Here is a 22,757-nt window from a genome sequence, read left to right on the forward strand (position 1 = left end):
TCTCATGATGCATTTGCTGGGCCTTTCAAAACACAATGAAAACTAATTGTATAAATGTGTTCTTGGCATGTAATATTTCCACATAGCAGTAAATGGGCCCACAGAATAAATTTTAGTGGTCAGCTCTAGGTCCCCTAGATCGAACCAAAAGGGGGTCCTCACAGAGAAAACATTAGTCAATAATATTGATAGTGTACAAAAGTTAATTAAAAATTAAATTAAATGTCCAAATGATATGTTTAACCAATCCAATAGTCACATATAGTATATGCCAATACACCAAATTGATTTTGATATAGTATTATGATTTCCTAGTCATACAATATTAGGTACATCTCTTACTTTAGAAATGTAACCAGGATATGGTTATGTAACCAGGATACCTATATTGTGACTTAATATATCTACAAACAAATTATACACCAGATAGGTATATGAGCGTAATTTCCAAACTGTATCCCCTAAATATCTTGAATTTTATAACATCAAATATCCAAACAGATACATGCATATTGCACTTGCCTAAATGAATTGACGGACACAATGCTGCATCATTATGCTGAGAAAATACTTTTAATTGCACACATGACAAGGCCTCTTGTTCTCTTGTGTTTATTTTATTTTTAAAGGGATTTAATAAAATACATGCAGTCATGTATTAAAACAAAGTTCATTACACTAAAATGTAGCAACTGGTATGGAATGTACACTATACACTCTGCTACTGCCAGATGACCAGATGATAGCTAGACCCTTACATATTAAATGTTAGCACTGCCAGCTTTATTACTGTAGTAAACAAAGGCTATTTTCTGGAATACCAGATTCTTTTCACTTTACTTAGCAGTTAATCCAAGATTATCACATCTAGTGTTCTGTGGATCAGGCTGAGGAGCCTAATGAGATTCTAGTACTAGATGACAGGATTAACCCTTGCATGACAGGAGGATGCATTAGAATATCTTATACTGCGTGAAAACCAGGGAAACATTCAATGTTAGCTTATAGTTCTCTTATCCCCAGCACATATATTCATGCGACTTCTATGTATGTATATCACGTAGCTGTGAATGGTGTCATCGAGATAAATGTGCAGATACGAGACAATGTATATAGTTTCAAACTGACCTTGCTTTCGAATTTGTATCAAAACATCAATATTTACCAGGTTGTACCCTATAAATTGTTACTTAATGTTATGGCCATCTTTAAAGGGTTTTGCCAATGAAATAAAATTCTCATCCCCTAGTGATGCTTACACAATAAAGATCATTTTTAACTCCCTTACTTTACAAGTTTACTCAGTTTTAGCTCCTATCACTCAGTGATAGTGTAAAATCCCAGAGTGTAGGCCCCGACTCTATTAGCAGACACTTCACCTCTCTGCTATGAGATGCTGTCTGCGGGCAATGTGCTTAGATTATCAAGGTAAAGATTTATCTACACTTTCATTTAGCCTCTGAATATTCACTAGTATCTGACACATAGAAAGAGAGATGAGATAGATCAGAGGTTAGATGATGAGATTCATGAGATGCATATAACACATGACATTCTTAGCTCTGCTATCTCAGCCATAATATACAAATAGTTCTGCTGTGCTGTGCTTCCCTCCCCCTCCCCTGGACAAAAAAACCTTATCTGACTTTAGCTTGTAGATTTACTCTCCTCAGGATGTGTTGCTTGCTGGCAGGAAGTCTGTGTGTGTGTGAGCTTGTCCTAGAGTGCAAGATTGGAGGCTGGAGTGCAGAGAGCAGTCCAGTGCAGTGTCATACAGGAGAAGAATATGTCTCCCTGTCCCTAAAGTTAGAAGATTCAGGGGCAGGTCACATTAGGACTGATAGAAGGGGGCCTTACACTGTAAAGGTTTAATTCCATTATTGCATCATAGATCATAGTTACATAAAAGCAAGAAGTCCCTGTTTCCACATAGAACAACTGCATCGTGGTGTAATTATGATTTTAGTCTGTCTCGGATGTGTTGACTCCTTGTCTCATATACACCTGTTACTATGATACTTTCGAGTCCTGTCCCCAGAAGATTGTTCGATAGCCACCTCATGCTCCAAGATTCACAGACCGGGCCTGTTCACTTTTTACCCTTTTCTCAATTTCATTCTGAGAAAAACACTCAGTGGGGGACATGTATCACGCCTTTGGCATCGTTTTTCTTTTTAATTCTCAACTTTTTCTGTGACTTTAAGCACTTGCGAATAATTAGTCACGTTTGTTATCAGCGTGTGAGCTTCGCTGGTCCAAAGATTTCATGCAGTGTTTCGTATGTATCTTTAGGGTGCGACTACATGTTCAGTTTTTCAGATGCAGATTTTGATGTCCAAACCAGGAGTGAAGTATAAGTAGGAGGAGGAGCAGCACCTTTCAAATATTTGTATCAACCCATTATCATCCACACCTGCTTTTGGCTTTAAAAACTCCAACTGTAAAAACTGAACGTGTAGACGCAACCTCATACTCCAGCTGTTAGTTCATTTTCTGCAACTTTTAGACTCCGAATTTGCACCGAAAAAGTCCCGAAACAGAACATGCTAGACACAGACTTACATTCAAGTACAAAATACACTGTTTTACTGCAATTAGCGTGTATGCACATGAACGTTTGGGGGACGTATATCCGGCTAGCTAGATATACATCCCTCATAGGCGTCTATGGGTCTTGGCATGGTGAGCGCAACGATTGCTTGCCATGCCGTGTACAAAAAAGATAGAGCAGGGTCTATTGTCTATGGAGAGGGCACCGAATGCCCGCCCGGCATATGTTCGTTTGAATAGACCCTAAAATGCTTATTCCGTCTGTCTCCATATTCCTCAAATCCTTTAACAGGAGGCTGTGCAGAACAAAGATTTTCCTAATTGAAATATGATGTCTCGCCAGAAGAGCCAGGAGTAGGTACTCTTAGCTGTCTGACCAAGCCTGTGTTTCCTAAACTCTGAGGGGGATCCATGTTTAGGGTGCATCTACACGTTCAGTTTTTCAGATGCAGTTTTTGATGCTCAAACCAGGAATGGAGTGCAAATAGAGGAGGAGTAGCATCTCTTAATGAGTCCTCACCCATTATGATCCACACCTACTTTGGGCTTCAAAAACTGCATCAGAAAAACTGAACGTGTGAAAAGCGTTAACAGTAATGTCAATCACCTCCCCTCAGCTGTTATGATGCGTTACAAAACGCAATGTTAACGAATTTAAGACGCAATGCGTGAAAGCGGTCTGGGGGCAAGTTCATGCCTTGATTTTTTAATGCGTTTTTGCATGGTAATCTTACAAAAACGCATCCGTTTAAAAACCGGTCCAAAAACGCCCTGTGTGGGCACCCTCAGGCTGGTTTCCCATGTGCCAAAATGCAAGTGGGAGGGGGTTTGCATGAAAGGCATGTGTTTCCAATGCATATGTGTTTTGGCCAAACCCCTTCCCACTTGCATTTCTGATGCGTTTAAAAACCGCAACGAAAACGGCACGTGGGAAGCCGGCCTCAGGGCTATTTCATTGTTTTTCCCACCATCTGTTATTTTGTCACAGAAACCTTGCTGAGCCATTGCTTTCTATGGATTTTTTCACATTTCAGTTATTTTCAACTTATCCGTTGTGAAAAACATTTTAGAACCTGTTCTATTTTTTTTTTTACACTCTTGTGGATCACAGAAACAAGTAGAGGTCTATGGGTCTGCAAAAAACTCCAAAAAACGGATGATGGCTGTGTTGATGCTGGGGAACAGGGGGGGAGTTTGTACACACAAGAAACAGGACAATCGAACCATGAGATGGTAAAAAAAATTAGGTGGACAGAAATGGAAACCAAACGCAACAGACAAGCCAGTGTCTCACAATATTGAATTCAAACAGCAATAGCAGGTCCTATCCGTGCAATTACAGTATATGGAAGTATATGGAAAGTCACATGGCACTCACTATATGGGCACAATAGTAGCCTTCCTGTACAGGGGGGATGCAGTGTAGTGATACAAAAAATCAGTTGGCAGTACCGCAGCCACAAAGTCTTTTTACATGCATGTGAATGCAGGCATCTCTGCGGTGACGTCATAGGATCCAACTGCAGCACGTCCCGCCCCACAGCTGCTCGCATGACGTCACTGTCCCGCCTTTCTGTGCGCTGCAGAGCCTGACAGGCGGCCGGAGCTACTACATCTCCAATGAAGTGAGAGCAAGCGGCAACATCTCAGTACCATCCCGAGCCGCCACACAGGACACATCATGGGTAAGTGCTCTGCCCCTCTCTCCTGTCTTGTGCCTCTCACCCTCTCCTCCTCGGAGCTTCCCCTACATACCAGAGCTCACTATTCCCTCCATTACTGAGGCTGAGCCCAACTTTACAAACTTTCTCGTGCTGCAGGGAGATGTGCCTGGTGAAGGGGCACCCACATTCCTGGGGGCTCTACTAATAGGAGCACCCCCTCCACACCAGGGAGTCATTGATGTGATATAGCTGGAATGGGTAGCAGGCAGCCTTATAGGGGGGGAAACCATCCTAATTCATAACTTCATTATAAAGTCTTATCAAGTCCTGCATTGTCCCTGGGCACACGCCCATTGATCACCCGCACAATATGTGGGTAACTTCATCCTTATGCCATCCATACTGATAGACTGAAATTATACCAAAGCAAAAACTGTATCAAAAACCTCTGCCTGCGATCTTCAAGAAAGGAAGGAATTTTGACATTGTGCAGATTATGGAAAAAGGATATTAAGTTGTCATTGAGTAACTTTTTTTTGATGTTCTGCTGACAAAAGCTGAATCTGTTAGATTGTAAACAGACGTGAACTATTGTTACGTAGTAACAAGTATACATTGTGGACGCATCTTCCACATAGAACTTTGTTAGGAATATAAGAGGCTGGATTGTTATTCTAATCCTGAAGGATTTCTCTATCACACAGTCTGATGTCAGTGAGTGGGACACAATCCTATTCTTTTGCTCCATATAAGATGTTTCTGGCTCATTCTGGATATGCTCTGCAAGTGGTCTCTGTGCAGTGATGTAAAGCTGCTATACGGAATTTCTCTACACAGCAAGTTGCTAAAGCCTTCATTGAGACCTGACGTGACCCATTGTTTAAACTGTGCTTTGCCTTTTTGTTGGGTGATGATAATTAAAGATGCTGTGTAACTTTGGAGTAGTTCTCCTGCTGACAAGTAGAAACGGGATTAGAAATTATGGAGATGGGATTATGAAAACAACTCTGTTGATGTGCATTCAGCTTTCATACAGGTGGCACACAGTTATAAGGTAAAGGGTTATTCTCATCTGCACTTCCACATTAAATTGAATTCACCTGGCTTATAGATACATTTCTTCAATTGAATATTATTTTAAAAAATGGACCAATGTGAAAATTTACCATAAATGTTGTCCTTTTAGAAATGAGATTCTTGTCCTCTGATACGACCACCGCTGCTGGAACAATTGCATAAAGAAACATATTGTTTTTGCATATAAAATAGCCAAAAGATACTCCATGGCCAAAAGGTAATGTGGTAATGAACGCTGAGTCCAGGTGGTTGTGCAGGCATCAATAGCCCAAGTCTGGTCACCGCTGCCAGAGTGGGGAGGTGGTCGTGTCAAGGGTCAGCTATCTTGTTTCTATGGGACAACATGGTCACATTTATGTGACATTATCTTCACACTGGAACTTTTTTTTTTTTAATAATATGCAATTGAAGAAATGTTTGTATATGGAAAATAAATTTCCATAAATGAAAAGTTAATGTCTAGTGAGAGTACCCCTTTAATAGGCGCAGTAGGTAGTAAAGATGGCCATCTACATTAGGTTGAGCTCCGTTCATTGAATAAAAGTCTAAAGGAAGTGAATCAAATAATGGGGGGAAAAAAGACAAACTGATACGTTAGGGTGCTCTCACACCTAGTGTTTGTGGAGGTGCTTGCTCAACCGTAGATGCATTTCTACTAAGACGATTGCGATTGGCAACTAGCGCCACGCGTTTTCCGTCGTTCAATGCAAATGGAATAGGGAAATCCCCCTCACTCAGCATTTGTGTTGTTACACAAATGCCACATAAACATTGCATGTGAATGCAGCCTTGTACACCTGTTGGAATATTATAAGTGATCCATTTGTTCAGCTTTCCTCTTCCTCATATGCAGGGGGCCACAAACTTTATTGGTCCAAGGGATTCATTGTCATACTGCTCAATTTTAAGGGGTATTACGAGTAACCAGCACCAGTAGACATGCCAAAACCACTTCAGAGCAGAAGTATAATACTAGCAGAAGTATAATACCCTTTTCTACCCCCAGAGCAGATGTATAGTCCTGGAGACCCCACCACCACAAGGGAGACATATGATACTGGAAACAAACCCCTCCCCCCAGAGCAGACATATAATGATGGAGACCCCGCCCCCCCTTCCAGAGTAGACATTTAATGATGGAGATCCTGCCCCCCCTTCCAGAGTAGACATTTAATGATGGAGATCCTGCCCCCCCTTCCAGAGCAGACATTTAATGATGGAGACCACGCCCCGCCCCTTCCCCAGAGCAAACATACAATGATGGAGACCACGCCCCGCCCCTTCCCCAGAGCAAACATACAATGATGGAGACCACGCCCCGCCCCTTCCCCAGAGCAAACATACAATGATGGAGACCACGCCCCACCCCTTCCCCAGAGCAAACATACAATGATGGAGACCACGCCCCGCCCCTTCCCCAGAGCAAACACACAATGATGGAGAACAAGCCCCGCCCCTTCCCCAGAGCAAACACACAATGATGGAGAACAAGCCCAGCCCCTTCCCCAGAGCAGACACACAATGATGGAGAACAAGCCCCGCCCCTTCCCCAGAGCAGACATATAATGCTGGAGAATCCTGGTGTTTTGCATTCTTTACACTTATAAAACATTTTTCACGTCACACTTAAAACCCCCTTACACCAGTGCAGCCTATGCCTAATATACCATGTGGCACAGGCTTTGCATAAAATTTGATACACAGCTCACTACACTCCAGTAAGTGTTGAAGTCAATTGTGAAAGTGGGTTGTGCATTTTCCTACTCCAAAAATGCTTCCCGTTGACTTTAGTGTGTTTTTCTGAGCCAAAACTAGGATGACATGAATATAAGATCCAGGAAAGGCTTATATTGCTACTTGCCAATGAATTCAATCAATGATTTTGGTCAAACACCGCTAAAACTGCAGCAAAAAAGCCCCAAATACTCCGTATATGCCTTTAACCTAAACTAGGCTTTGTGTAAGCACATATAGAGTACCAGGTTTCTCAGAAGTTGAGTTTGTGAAGTAGTAAGTTACACATGAATTAAGTTGACTTCTTTGGATATCTGACGTTTCCAATGGAACATTTAATCACCCAGTTAAAATTAAAAACACAAATCAGCTTTTTTCCACAGTGTATTATTATGGAACCACAATATGTCACAGGGAGGTGAAGAGATTTAAGATCAATAAAACTACTGAGCACTTTTCCATATGTGGGGCTGTCTCAACGCTTTGGTTTTGTCATCATAAAAAACAGCTGGATTTTAAAGTGGAGTGGAAATCGAGCTGCCCTCATTTCACAACAGGGATCTCATAGCTTTTGATAGTGAGCCAACCCTTCTTCCTTAGTAAATGATAGGTTAAGACTGAATAACTACCTGAAGCCTGCATATGCATCTAGGTGAGAGAATAAAGATTTAGCAGTTTGGAGTATAGCTTTGTGTTACATCCATTATTTGCATTGAGCCATTGGCTTGTGAAGTGAACTTGTCAGGAATAGGACCCATAGTAGCACACAGAAAAATACTATGGGGGAGATTTGTGCTTCTACGCCAGACAAATTTCCCCCCTATGTTAGTGTGCAAGGGATCTCAGGCTCTCAACACATGTTATGAAATTCACCCCAGTGGTAATTCCGCAAGAATAGGAACCCAGGTTTCTTATGTGTTTTTTTTTTTTCCTTCACAATTTTTCCACAACATGAAGTGCAGACCTCAACCTTTGCATTGCAATGGTTCCCTTTATGACAGATTTCCTTTAAAGGAAACCTACCATGAGGAATCTACTATCACAAGTAGATGGTACTGTTGGTAGATTCCTCCTGTCTGCCTCTGCCTTAATCTGTAATTTAATAATCCTGGAAACTAACCTGATTTGTCAAAAACTTTATTTGAATAATATGTAAATGAACTGCAGAGGCTACTGGGGCGTGTGTTAGCCTTAGCTCCCGGTTCTCAGGCAGGCTACTCCACGCCCCAGTAGAATTTGCAGTTAATTTACATATTACTAAAATAAAGTTTCAGGTTAGGTTCCAGGACTATTAAATTACAAATTGGGGCAGAGGCCGGCAGGAGGAATCTACCATCTACTAATTTCCTCTGATAGATTCCTCGTGGTAGGTTTCCGTTAAGCTTTTCTTCATCCAGTTAATGTGGATAATTATGGATCTACAATCTGAGTTTAAAAATAGATTTCCATGTTTTAATTATGAGTAAAAACGCTGAAATAGTGATAGATGTGTTATCCATAGTGACATTCACTATAGCAGCTCATTGTTCACATATTGGGGGTAGATGCTTATTGCATCAAAGTGTGTGTGGGGGTTACATTTTCCTCTCTACACAGGAAATATTGGTAAAATGAAGAATCATATCAGGGATTTTAATAGTTATTGCTCTATTCTAATCTATTTCTAAGGTTTCTACTGCAGTTTTGCACATGGATTAAGGACACGTTATATACTGTTTCTTTTTTTTTAAAGGTGGTTGGAATTTGTCCTTGTTACTATACCTGTATGATCATGTGATGCCCATGGAAGAGAGTTATAAATGGTGTGCACATCGCTCATTCAAAGGATAGCACAAGGATGCATTCATTTCTATGGGTTCCTTTTACACAGCTGTAGTTTCCACTGCCCCATGTGCGAGTCACACGGGCTGCAAACTACGGACCATGGATTTATTGTTTGGCCTATGAAATGCACGTGTTAATGTGCATGGAGACTTGCGCTGATACATTTTAGGAAACTAACTTGGACTAGATCTCGAAATACTGAGTAAGGCTACATGCAAACAAACGGCGTCATGTAGAGAAGGAGAGGTAACTCCTCCCCTCTCCATGGAGCATGGATCCGTAACATGTGGAAATACAGGACATGTCCTATCTTTTCCCCATGTATGGAGCGGTACCGTATCGTTCCGTGCGGCCATTGCACTCTATGGGGGACCTATGTACTGCCGCAAGTACATGCTCCCCCCAGCGGTTGTGTGCATGGGGCCTAAGGCTGGGTCACATTACTGTTGGCAGTTTTTATTGTTCTGTTCTGCTAGCGGAGCAGAACAATGTGAACGACTAAGCCTCGATTCATTGTGTTTACATTGTGTTTACATAAACCACAGGTATTGGCAATTTCTTTACATGCAATACCAAAAACCAAAGCTACAGAGGGTGCATGTATTTTTTTTCAAACCCTCTGCTCTGACTCCCTGCAGCTCCTTCTCCATTCTGTCTTCAGCTGTCAGGCTGGCGGGGGCACGCTTCAAACAGCTATATGTTCAGAACCATGACATCCAGAAACAAAGTTCTGGTGTTATAGAACCGGGGATATCCACTGTTAAAGTCGAGAATGACAGGCTGTATATAAAAATAACATTTGCTTTCCACTGCAACTTTAACGGTAGATAGCTCTGGTTCTGTGGGACCAAGAGACACAATCCATATATCATATTAAAGAGATAAGACCTAAAGTAAAAGATGAGCACTAATGGGGCGCTTAGGATATAGAGCCACTGGTGTGTCTAAAAAAGCATTTTTTATTTGATCACATACAACCAATTAAAATAGATCAAAAATTCAGTTAGAATATAAAATATACATGTCCCATTAATGTGTTTACGGTGCTCAGATCCTTTCTCAAAATATGGACAGAATGAAATCTAGTGTTCAAGTTTAATCAAACTTATATAAATACAGGGCTAAAAATATTCCATTATCTATACAAAGGGGTGGAGCATATTACCGCCTAGGTGGCAGAAAATAACTTGATCAGAGCAGGAGATACTCGCAATACTGTCGTTTAGGCACACTTCTGTCTGGTAGATCCTGTCTGTAAGGCTCACGCTTGCGTACTAATTTTAGCACTAAGGAGCCCTTCAGGCTTATTAGCATCATTTTATGAGTTGTTTTAAGAAGGAAGGAAGACATGGATAACAAATATAAGAAGATAACCAAACTTGCAGTGCATGAATCCAGAGGTCGCACTAACATTTTTCCAGAAGGATAATAATACACCTCTCACAAGTTTTAGTAACTTTAGCCGAAGAGGAGTATGACATGTTCACTAATACAAATTAATAGCTCCTAGGCCAGGGGTCCCCAAACTTTTTACATAGGGGGCCGCTCACTGTCCCCCTCAGACCGTTGGAGGGCCGGACTAAAGTCTAAAAATAAATAGCGGTACATGTGACCACATCCATAATATACTGGCACCCCCCTCAATTAATTATTTAATATACCGGTACTGCACCCCCTTGTGAACTATTTTATATATTGGCCCAATTAATTAATTAATATACTGGGACCTCTCTCCATTAATTATTGAATATGCCCCCCCCCCCATTAATTACTAAACTGCCCCTCATAATTAATTATTTCCTATGCTGCCCCTCATAATTAATTATTCCTATACTGCGCCTCATAATTAATTATTTCCTATTCGACCCCTTATAATTATTTCCTATTCTGCCCCTCATAATTAATTATTTCCTAAACTAACCCTTATAATTAATTATTTCTTATTCTGCCCCTCATAACTAACTATACTAGCCCCCAGTCGCCACAATCTTTTTACTGCCCTTTAATAAAAAACCTGTACTCACCTAAGTCTTCTATCTTCTTGCCGCGTCCGGGCAGGAAGGGGTGCGCGGCCGCGTGATGACATAATCGCACGGCCGCGCAGCCTAGTTCATGGAGCGATGTGCGTCTGGGTTGTATTCCGGCCACATCGCTCCAGTAATAGTGCTCGAGTGGCCGTTTCCGGCTGCATCGAGCACTATACAGTGACGGGCAGGAGCTTCCTGTCCGGACGGACGGAGGCTCCTGCCCGACTGTTGCAGGCCGCGAGGGCCCGGCGCTGGCGCGCCAAGTGTCGGGGGCCGGATCGAAACGGTCCACGGGCCGTAGTTTGGGGAACCCTGTCTTAGGCTATATAGTGTTAAATACAAAATTTTGTATTTTTTTTTTTTAACTTCATAATTTGAACACACACTTTACCAGTCAAGTCAAGTGGTCAAGTGGAAATGCCAGACACAGCCCTTGGTCAGGAATTTAACATAACTATCAAAATAGCAGACTGTATTGATTAATACTTCTGACAACTTTATATGTCTTACCCCAGTTCAGCCTGCAGTATCTAATTGCTTACAAATAAAAACAATTTAAATTCATTACTTGGTTGCCTGGGATAAAAAAAAAAAAGAAAAGTAATAGATGCCTAGAAAGCAAACAATTGTTCCTCTCCATTTAATGCCTGTCTTGGCTGTTTTCCATTGCTACTAACCCCAACAGCTGTGTTTTACAGCAGTGTATTAACATTAAGTAAGAGTTAGTGTTTCACGGTAAGGACTGCAGATCTAATGTGAAAGCTGTAATTATAATCTAGACAACCATATCTAAGGTTGAAGTCAGTTTGATATATAACGGTGTATAGAAGGAAATCTAACCACAGGCAGTGTGTGGGCAGTAAGTAGTAAGGCTGGCTTGTTCAGAATTTAATCTACCCACTGGCATCACTTAGAACCACAGAACACACTTACAGATTCCAGTATAGCTAACATATTTATTCTAAGGGTGTGTTATATTCCATATTCCATGTTTTGACGTTTCCAAGGAATTTTGCCCAATACTGGCTAAACTTTTGCACCTTTCTATTAGTAATGTCAGTGGTGAAAAGGATCACTTTTTCCTGAGTGTCAGAAATGTTTTTTTTTTTCCTTCAGAAATGGTCCTGTTACTAAACCTGTATATTTTCCTTGGTTGTATTTATCAGATATAAAGGTTCCTGGCCAATGGTTTTAACAAGCCACGTCTCTGATCAGTATATAAATATGACTCGGATTGCTTGAGTCATCTCTTTTTATATTGGAATGAATGGCTCTCCCAACACTTATTCTAGCTTTGGAGCAGGACTAATGTGGCTGCGGCTGTTTCATCTGACTGTCTTATTGAATTGTCTATTTCAATGGAATCTTGGCTTTTGTTCACAACATGGCGTAGCTCTCACAGTGCCTGGTCATGAGATGCCATTGTCCTGGATGGAGTAGTTCACATGGGAATCTGTCAGTTTGACAGGCTCTTTAACATTGCCACAGCACAGCAGAATACACATTAGCTGAATGTGCCTGCATGAGCATCCTGTGCCATTAGTTCCTGTACTAAGCTGGTTAACTGCTGGCCAAAGAAATGTAACTCCATGAATGTCTTCTGGTAAGGTCACATTGTGTGATGGCCATCCTCACATTTTATAGTTAACCAGGCATCACAATAAGCTTCTTTTAGCAATGTGGATTTACCCACAGTCTGGTAGTTGAATTGGATTCTCACTTCAGGTATCCGATTATAAGCAAAAGGAGTTGTCATATGGATGTCCTATCTGCAGAATACTTTTTCAGTTTTTCACTCGACTTCCCCCCCCCCCCCCCCAATTAAAGGGGTTCTCCAGTCACTTTTTGTACTTGTACTAATTGTTCAGCGCTGCCTCTGCAACCAATACACTTTGCGTATGCAGAGTGTCTGGAATTGATTAAATTAAATACATTATCACCAGTAGGGCGTAATGAAGCCAATGAAACAATACTCTGAGAGAGGTTTTCTTCCCCTTACCTATTCCCTAGGTTATTCCGATCTTCAGATGCTTCTCGATCTCCATCCCAGTCTTCTTTTTGGTGCAGCCCGGCTTCCGTAGCGGTAGTTCCCATTTGACTCGAATTTACTCCTGACAGCCTCCGTACTTGTAGTTCTATATAGCGCACAGACCCGGAGAGCCGAACTGTTCATCAACACTATAACAGTACAATCTCATTATATGCTATCTATATCACACCAAGCAATATATTCACTTGTTTCATTGTTTTATTTTGATAATATGTATATGACACCATACGTTTGTTTTACGACTTTCATGACTATCATACCTATCTTGCTGTACAAAAATATTACATTATAGGAGCGCCCCTTTCACCACTATATCTCCATTCTGCAACCTATACAGGAGGCTGAGCCACATGCAAACTGTTCTGTTCACTTTATACAAACCTCTCTGGGAAACTGCAGTTCAACTCCCATTCACCTTAATACATTTCCCAGGCACAGTGGCTATAGTGGATAGATCCTTTTGCCACTTTGTCCACTGGAGACCGTGTGAAATAGTTGATCAATGTGGTTTCCAGGTGCTGGACCCCCACCGATTACTCCAGAGAATACTGATAAAAGTACATTAAAGAGGACCTGTCAGGTTGATTTAGGACCCTTATTCATCTACAGGTTCTGTGGTTTGGGGTCCCAATTTGAACTTTTAAAAGCTTTTATATGAAAAAAAAAAACTTTAATACCTACCTGGATGTTAGTCTGATGAGGCACATCAGATAATCCCACGCTAGTGCACCACATCTCACAATGAGGTAAGTGAAGCTGGAACAGTATCCTGGCTTCACTGTGCATACACCGTACCTACGATGCCTGAACACTGAAACAGAGGTGTAATACACCAGCTTCACTCAACTTAAAGTGCATGCTCTAAGGGACAAGATGAATACATAAATGTGTTTTGGATTTTTTTCCCAAATGCTTAAAATTCATATAGGGCATAGATCTTTTTACTACCTTTGTTTAAACTACCCACTTTGCCTATGATTATCATATGACACTTCCTACTGTAGCCTCCTCTCGCTGATGTCATACTCCGGCTATATGGGTTTCTCAAGCATGCACCGCTTTACACCTTTCAGGAGCACCTCTCAGCCTGTTAGCTGCAAACAGTGCGTACTGTGCATGCGCGAGAACTCTGGGTACCTGAGTTTGACTCTGGCAAGATCATGGCCGGAGGCAGAGTGCAAACGGAAGTCTGGAGACAGGGTTGCCTGACTTGGTTTAACTCTCCACGTCCTTGACTGCATCTCAGGTAGGAATAATAGTACTGCATTACTCTAGTGTTAATGAAGCCTGGATCCCCCCCAGGCTCATTTGCACACAGTCTTAAAAGACAACCTGTCAGGCAAATCTATCCCTCCAAACCAAAGGTTCTACCTTATTTACTGTATGCTGAAATGATGAAATTGAAATGAGTTGGGGTTCCGATAAATTATAAAATGACATACACCCGAATGTCTCAATTCACAGGATTACCAGGATTACACTGCAGAGTGGATGGGTTCATTTTATAATTCACAGGAGCCGCCACTGACTCATTTCAATATTATCACACAGAGCAACTCACTACAGTAAATGAGGTAGGACCTTTGGTTTGAGGCGAGGGGGCTAGATGAGCCTGACAGGTTCCCTTTAACATGGAGCTACCTAGTCAGCCCTGTTATACCCAAGTCATGCTTGATAAAGGAAACCTACCACCACGGATCTACACTATGCTGAAGAGCTGCAATCACATTGAAACAGGTTGGGCTTTTAAAGGAAACATACCACCACGGATCTACCTATTAAGCTAGATGCGGTGGTGTTTTCCTTGTTTCTATAGTAATATAGCCTTTTTTAGGGCTAATCCTTTAGTGCCCCAAATCTTTTATAATTTTCAATGGCCCTTATATGCTAATTTACTAAAGAGGTTACTGGGGAGTTGCCAGAGCTGAGGCTACGGCTCGTCTAATGGTGCGGCTCGTCCACATCCCAGCAGCCTCTTGCGATCTGCCTACCAATACATCTTTTTGTAGCTGTGCGTACTTGTCTGCAGATCCGGGTTCTGAGCTGAGACTGCACAGCCACCGACCTGCTCTCTGCGCAAACGCAGAGCCCTGCTTTGCAGATGAGCGCGTGCAGCTCCTCACAGCTGCGTGCTGAAGATGTAATGGCAGGAACGCCGTGCAGCCTCGGCTCCGGCTACTCAATTCTCCAGTAACCTCTTTCGTAAATTTGCATATAAGGTTTGGACCACTAAAGGATTCGCCCTAAAAAGGGCTATACTACTATAGATAAGAGGAACCTGCCACAGGAACCACCTTAGGAGGTAGATCCGTGGTAGTAGGTTTCCTTTAATATCCCTACCTACCTATAATATACCTTAATATACCTTAATATACCTATCCTACCTTCATACCTATTCCATAAGGAACAGATTCCTAACTGTGTTACAGTGTGTTTGCAACTCTTCAGCATAGTGTAGGGAACTGGTTTGGTCAAATGGGTCTGTAGATGCAGGTCAGGGAAAAAAATATTCTACAAAAAACAATGAAGAGTTTGCCATTGCTAGGTTTCTTGAAAAAAGTGATGCTTGATGGCTATCAGGTAGCTTTGGGGCAAAGTTTTCCTTATTCCATACATAGTTAATATAGTTTCTACCCTGACCTGAACTGCTGTAAGTAAGCTGATAAAGGTATGCACAGCACCAGCCATTTGTTGATTATGGCCCCCAGCGTAGATCACTAGACACTGTTTACAGTCTATGGTTTACTCATCAGCTCAACCTCCCATGTTTTATGACCAGTATGGGCCAACAGATGGGATATTTATGGAGCTTTACACTTTCACTTTACACATTCTTACTACAGCATAACCAACCTTCATACATTAATCACTTATTGGGACCATCTAAATATTTTGGATTATTCTGCATATTTTACAAGGTAGTTACTAATATGCAAGTCTAAACTTCAGCCTTAACTCGTGAAACCTTATTTGAAAACCTTTGTAAAATGTCTTCACGCTTTCTGTGACATGATCTGCGTTGGTTTTCTGCTGACAATTTTGACAATGTAGCAGTTTTAGTACATAGACTTCATTGTGCTCTTTGTTTTCTTATGTTCTATCAAACTCTTGCAATCACAAGTATCTTTTTCTGTAAGAGAATAATGGAGGCATTCAATGCCAATAGCTGGCGTCTCTTTCATTGTCCCTGAATCTCAAAAGCTGCTATGAAGAAGAAAGTTTAGGTATCATCTGTATGTTAACTTTGAAGCCACTTTTGCATATAAATATGTATGACATAACTTGAACTATAACAATTATAATCTACAACCACTTGTGGGGTGATGGGGTGAACACGTGTGGAATATTATTATGCTCAATGAGATTTTTGGGATCCTACAATTTTTGCAAAACATCCACTTGTACGATGTACCATTTTGATATATAAACCTTATCTTTACAAGATGTATTTGCAGTGGGTTAATGGGTCACTCCCGCCTAAACTGCAAATTTGATCTATATATATATATATATATATATCTCTATATCTCTTAGAGCATTCTGTGTTTGTTTATAGCCAAATCCTGCCACCATGTGGTTGGATGACCACACACTATGCTGCTGAATTTACTTATGTTGACCAATAGAGGGGGACTTGCCACCTTATTGAAAGTACTGTACAGGATACTGTTACCCTCAGGTTCTGGGACCAGCGACCACTTCCTTATTTAGTGCTTACATTGGAGGAATGTTGGAGGAGAAGCCCCATCTGACACATTTAAGTACTCATCCAGGGTCCATCAATGATTGTTGTACAAACTGAGAGCAATCCCTCAAAATCCATACTACACAAGTTTCTACAAATGTGTTTCACTGATTACACTTTTTGTATGTACAGTATAGTATCTTAAATTGGTCTTTGGTTTGTGGTTGCAGAAGTAATAAAGGGAGGGAAGGCACCACTAGCAGATATATTGCAAATGTATGAGACCAGGGCCGGATTAAGGTTGGTGGGGGCCCTTGGGCGCAAAATCTGGTGGAGGCCCCCAATAAGTGGAGCGTACACATGTCCTCCTGCTTCCTTTCCACTATCCCAGCAGTAACACCGCTACATACAGCCGCCTCATCCCCAGTAACACAGCTACACACAGCCTACTCACCCCCAGTAACACAGCTACATACAGCCGCCTCACCCCAGTAACACAGCTACACACAGCCGCCTCACCCCCAGTAACACAGCTACATACAGCCGCTTCATCCCCAGTAACACAGCTACATACAGCCGCCTCGCCCCCAGTAACACAGCTACATACAGCCGCCTCACCCCAGTAACAAAGCTACATACAGCCGCCTCATCCCCAGTAACACAGCTACATACAGCCGCCTCATCCCCAGTAACACAGCTACATACAGCCGCCTCCCCCCCAGTAACAGCTACATACAGCCGCCTCCCCCCCAGTAACACAGCTACATACAGCCGCCTCGCCCCCGAGTAACTAAACTACAGAAAGCCGCCTCATCCCCAGTAACACAGCTACATACAGCCGCCTCATCCCCAGTAACACCGCTACATACAGCCGCCTGGCCCCCAGTAACACCGCTACATACAGCCGCCTCATCCCCAGTAACACAGCTACATACAGCCGCCTGGCCCCTAGTAACACCGCTACATACAGCCGCCTGGCCCCCAGTAACACCGCTACATACAGCCGCCTGGCCCCCAGTAACACCGCTACATACAGCCGCCTGGCCCCCAGTAACACCGCTACATACAGCCGCCTGGCCCCCAGTAACACCGCTACATACAGCCGCCTGGCCCCCAGTAACACCGCTACATACAGCCGCCTGGCCCCCAGTAACACCGCTACATACACCCGCCTCATCTCCAGTAACACAGCTACATACAGCCGCCTCACCCCCAGTGACACAGCTACATACACCCGCCTCATCTCCAGTAACACAGCGGCGACAGCACAAAATATATATATATATATATATATATATATATATATATATATATATATATATATATATATATATATGAGAGAGAGAGTATATACATACATTCCATATACACAGTATATACAAAAACCACATCATTCACATATATATATATAAATGTACACACATATCTATACACAGTAGATGCATAAATACACTGTATATACACTGTATATACACATATACACTGTATATACACACACAGAAAAACACATATGTATTTACTTACCTGTTAGGGTTGACCGGGTGCCTGTTTGTTCGGGCTGGGGGGTCTTGACGGTGCTTGTTCGCCAGGAAGTCGGTCGGTTGCTTATTCGGCCGGGGAAGGGGGGGGGTTGCCGGGTGCATGTTTCGTGCGGGGGACGGGGGGTGGTGAGCGGGGAGCGGGGGGTGGTGAGCGAGTGGAGCGGGGAGCGGGGGGTGGTGAGCGAGTGGAGCGGGGAGCGGGGGGTGGTGAGCGAGTGGAGCGGGGGGTGGTGAGCGAGTGGAGCGGGGGGTGGTGAGCGAGTGGAGCGGGGAGCGGGGGGTGGTGAGCGAGTGGAGCGGGGAGCGGGGGGTGGTGAGCGAGAGGAGCGGGGAGCGAAGAGCGAGTGGAGCGGGTGGTGGTGAGCGAGAGGAGCGGGGAGCGGAGAGCGAGTGGAGCGGGGAGCGGGGGGTGGTGAGCGAGTGGAGCGGGGGGTGGTGAGCGAGTGGAGCGGGGAGCAGGGGGTGGTGAGCGAGAGGAGCGGGGAGCAGGGGGTGGTGAGCGAGAGGAGCGGGGAGCGGGGGGCGGTGAGCGAGAGGAGCGGGGAGCGGGGAGCGGGGGTGGTGAGCGAGAGGAGCGGGGAGCGGGGGGTGGTGAGCGAGAGGAGCGGGGAGCGGGGGTGGTGAGCGAGAGGAGCGGGGAGCGGGGGGTGGTGAGCGAGAGGAGCGGGGAGCGGGGGGTGGTGAGCGAGAGGAGCGGGGAGCGGGGGGTGAGCGAGAGGAGCGGGGAGCGGGGGTGGTGAGCGAGAGGAGCGGGGAGCGGGGGGTGGTGAGCGAGAGGAGCGGGGAGCGGGGGGGTGAGCGAGAGGAGCGGGGAGCGGGGGGTGGTGAGCGAGCGGAGCGGGGAGCGGGGGGTGGTGAGCGAGCGGAGCGGGGAGCGGGGGTGGTGAGCGAGCGGAGCGGGGAGCGGGGGTGGTGAGCGAGCGGAGCGGGGAGCGGGGGTGGTGAGCGAGCGGAGCGGGGAGCGGGGGTGGTGAGCGAGCGGAGAGCGGGGGTGGTGAGCGAGCGGAGCGGGGAGCGGGGGATGGTGAGCGAGCGGGGAGCGGGGGGGTGGTGAGCGAGCGGGGGGTGGTGAGCGAGCGGGGAGCGGGGGGTGGTGAGCGAGTGGAGCGGGGAGTGGTGAGTGAGTGGAGCGGGGAGTGGTGAGCGAACGGAGCGGGGTTGGTGAGCGAGAGGAGAGCGAGCCGGGCGGGGAGCCGGAGGCGATGTTAACCTGGGATTGAGCGGGGTTGCTTGTCACCAGTGGCGGGGGGCGGCTCCCCACGCAGCAGGATGAGTGGGCGGGCAGTTTATGTAGGGGCTTGATCGCTGGGGAGGAGCTCACCTATGCCCGGAGGCGGAGGGCGGCATTCCGCTCATGAGGGGGGGCACGGGAGGTGCGAGCTGGTGGGGGCCCCTAGGGGGGGCAAGATGGTGGGGGCCCCGGGGCTAGAGCCCCGGGAGCCCCGCCTATAATCCGGCCCTGTATGAGACTCATTGTTCAAAAAAATACATTCTTAAAACCACAAAAGAGACACACTGACACAAACTTGTGCACCAATATGTACCGCATCAGGTGGATTCTCCCGGCAACGTATACCACTGTATAGGTGTGTGTATACAACGTATGGTTATTAAAGTGGTGTGAACGCAGCAAAAATTATTTTTGCAGTATTTTTTAAAGAGAACCTGTCAAGACGTTTTTGGACACTAAACTGATTACATGTCCTTGTAGACCTGTGGTTTAGTGTCCCAAGCTGACCTGTTACATCTTTTTCATGGCAGCCAGAGAAAGATATAAGTTAATACTTTGGTTGAGAGTCTGATAAAGGGCATTGTACTCATCTCTGGTACTCTCGTGCCTGTGCGTTTACTGAAGGTTTTAGACCATTTTTAGGCTGTTTACCAACTTCTCTGAAAAAGTCCTCAGCATCTAGGGGGCGTGGCTGAACAGAATGTGTGCGCCAAAAATTCTATATTCAAACTAGACCAACAAATAAGAGTAGGACTCGCCTTCGATTACACCAGATTAATCATCCAGACACAATGATTAACCTGGAGCAGCAGAGCCTAGTTCTACTCTGCAGTGGTCTAAAGACCAACACATTAATACATCTCCCCTAATATAACAAGTATTGTGCTCACCTGGTAGAAGTCTTCAGTTTAAGCATCAGATTTTCTGGAGTGCAGCAGAAAGAGACATGGGCATCAACCATGCTGAGCGCACCATTCCAGAAACATGAGTTATTGGCAAGGAAATTCCACATCAGTCAAGCTTCAGAGTAATATTTATTAAATTAAAATGAACTACACATTTCAACTCCGTACTGGAGTCTTCATTCTTTTCAGTAAAATAACAGTAAATAAATAAAAACAGCTTGATATGGCCATGTGTGGGCATCCGGTTTTTAAAAGAATGTATAAGTCCCAGTACCAGAAGGTCAAGGGGATTGTGTGCGGTAAGGTGGTTAAGTATAATATCTTTACCTCCTGATGGCTAAACATATGACCGAGGCGATAAACCTAGGTTTTGTATAACCATTTCTCCATGGATAATAAATACTTGTTATGCTTATAAGGTTATTTACAATTTTACAAGAGGGTGTGCTTGTCAGTTTTATGAATCGATGGATCAGGCAGTAGAAGCTGTAACTAGCTAGAACCTTCCAATAGTTATGTTTTTTTATTTCTCTTTAGCTGTAACCTTTCAATAATAAATGTTTTCTATGGAAGCTCATGTGGTCCGATCTAAAAAGCATTTCCTATAGCTAAAACATTGGTGATTAAAATAAGGCTGTTGGGAGGAGCTGACACAGGGATTGGTTTTAGTTCCTATTAAGTGATGGCATAAAATGAGGAGTGTTTATTGTGAAGATTATGGTTACTATAAGAGGTGAGGAAAAAAGAATGAAAATGATAAAAAAAGGAGGACTGAGACTAAAGGTATCCTTCAACAGATTTGATCGCCTCAATGAAGACTCCGGTACGGAGTTGAAATATGTAGTTCATTTTAATTCAATAAATATTACTTTGAAGCTAGCTTGAAGATGCACAGTCCTGATGTGGAATTTTCTTCCAATATCTCATATTTTACATTTTACATTACATTTATATCGCTATTTCTGTGTTGATAATTAATGAGGCAGGTCTATCAGTTACACCAATCTCTGTATACCCAGACATAGAAGGGAGCCTGGTAATCATAGATCTGATTGTTGCCCATTGATTCATTGGATAGAAAAAGCTATGATAAATAACAGAGTTATTAATCTTTTCCTGCTCTATAACATGCCTTCTGCAGATCAGAATGCTGTAGCTACACTGATGCAGGCACATATCTTGTTTAATCCCTGAGCTGAGTGGTTTTGCTGAAAAAACAATTATAAAATTATGATAATAAAGCTCTTTTGTTCTTTTGCCCGGCTTGGCGCTTTCCTCTCACATTAGTTATGCACTGTACCCGAGAATGATGTAATCACTGTGTTGTCCCTGAGAGACAGAGACATTATATCATGTCCCAAGAAGAAGTCCATAAAAATGCTATACTGCTATACTATAATGAACCGCAAAGCCACACTAGTAATTTGTAATACTTTTTTTAATGTTACAACCTGCTGTGCTGTTTTTTTTTTCTTCTTTTGTGAAATGGCAGCACGGTGGCTGAGTGGGTAGCACTTCTTCCTTGCAGCACTGGAGTCCTGGGTTCAAGTCCCAACCAGGTCAACATCTGCAAAGAGTTTATATTTTTTCTCCGTGTTTGTGTGGGTTTCCTCCGGGTCCTCCGGTTTCCCCCCACAATCCAAAAAAACAGACTGCTAGGCTGTTTAGATTGTTAGCCCCATGGGGACAGGGACCAATTTGGCATGCATTGTGCAGCACTGCGTAAGCTGTGTGCACTATATAAAATAAGAATTTAAAATTATTTTTTATTATAATTATTATTATTATGAATCCAGACTTAAAGGGAACCTACCACCACGATTCTTCCTATAAAGGTAGATCGGGTGGTAGGTGGATGAATGGGACGTGAGGATTAGCCCTTTTTTGGGCTAATCCTCACGTCCCGGCTATCTTTTAGTAATCTTTAATAAGCGGGTATGTACATTTCTTTTATTAAAGTTTACTAAAAGATAGCCGGGACGTGAGGATTATCCCAAAAAAGGACTAATCCTCACGTCCCATTCATCCACCAACCACCCGATCTACCTTTATAGGTAGAATTGTGGTGGTAGGTTCCCTTTAAAATTCTCAATTGGTGATGGCGTTAAGTTTTTATTATATGCTTTGATGTGATTGATTTCACATTACAGTCATTATTAGTGTGGTCAGTGATTGCATTCCCTTAGTAATGGAGGGAACCGTTGTTCCTTTTCCTAAGGAGCTGCTACATATTTGCTCACTGTTGTCAGTCTGTGTGTGGGTGTCAGCCATCAGCTGATGGTAACTAGCAGAATAATTTTCTTGTTTCTATGACAAATTGGGAAAGCAGGCTCTAGAAATAAAATGCAGGGTAATTTTATTTGTTCTGGAGGTAGTTGTTAGTTTGGACCAAAACCAGGGGGAGGCTAATTCTTAATCATACTGTTAACTCTTACGCTTCATGGAATGCCTTGAACACTGTGGTGCTGA

General features: G+C 43.5%; 1 protein-coding gene across 2 annotated transcripts in view; it reads left to right on the forward strand.

Moving 5' to 3' along the window:
- Positions 1–4,082: 4,082 nt before the first annotated feature.
- Positions 4,083–22,757, forward strand: part of GPM6B (glycoprotein M6B) — an 81,286-nt gene continuing 62,611 nt past the window's right edge. The window contains exon 1 of one of the 2 annotated variants that reach the window (XM_072136051.1): positions 4,083–4,235. In XM_072136051.1, the coding sequence (XP_071992152.1) occupies positions 4,232–4,235 (4 nt within the window). In that variant the 5' untranslated portion in view covers positions 4,083–4,231. The remainder of the gene's footprint in view (positions 4,236–22,757) is intronic. The other variant, XM_072136048.1, reaches the window with a different exon arrangement.

This window comes from Engystomops pustulosus, chromosome 2, assembly GCF_040894005.1.
Source record: "Engystomops pustulosus chromosome 2, aEngPut4.maternal, whole genome shotgun sequence".
Lineage (NCBI taxonomy): Eukaryota > Metazoa > Chordata > Amphibia > Anura > Leptodactylidae > Engystomops > Engystomops pustulosus.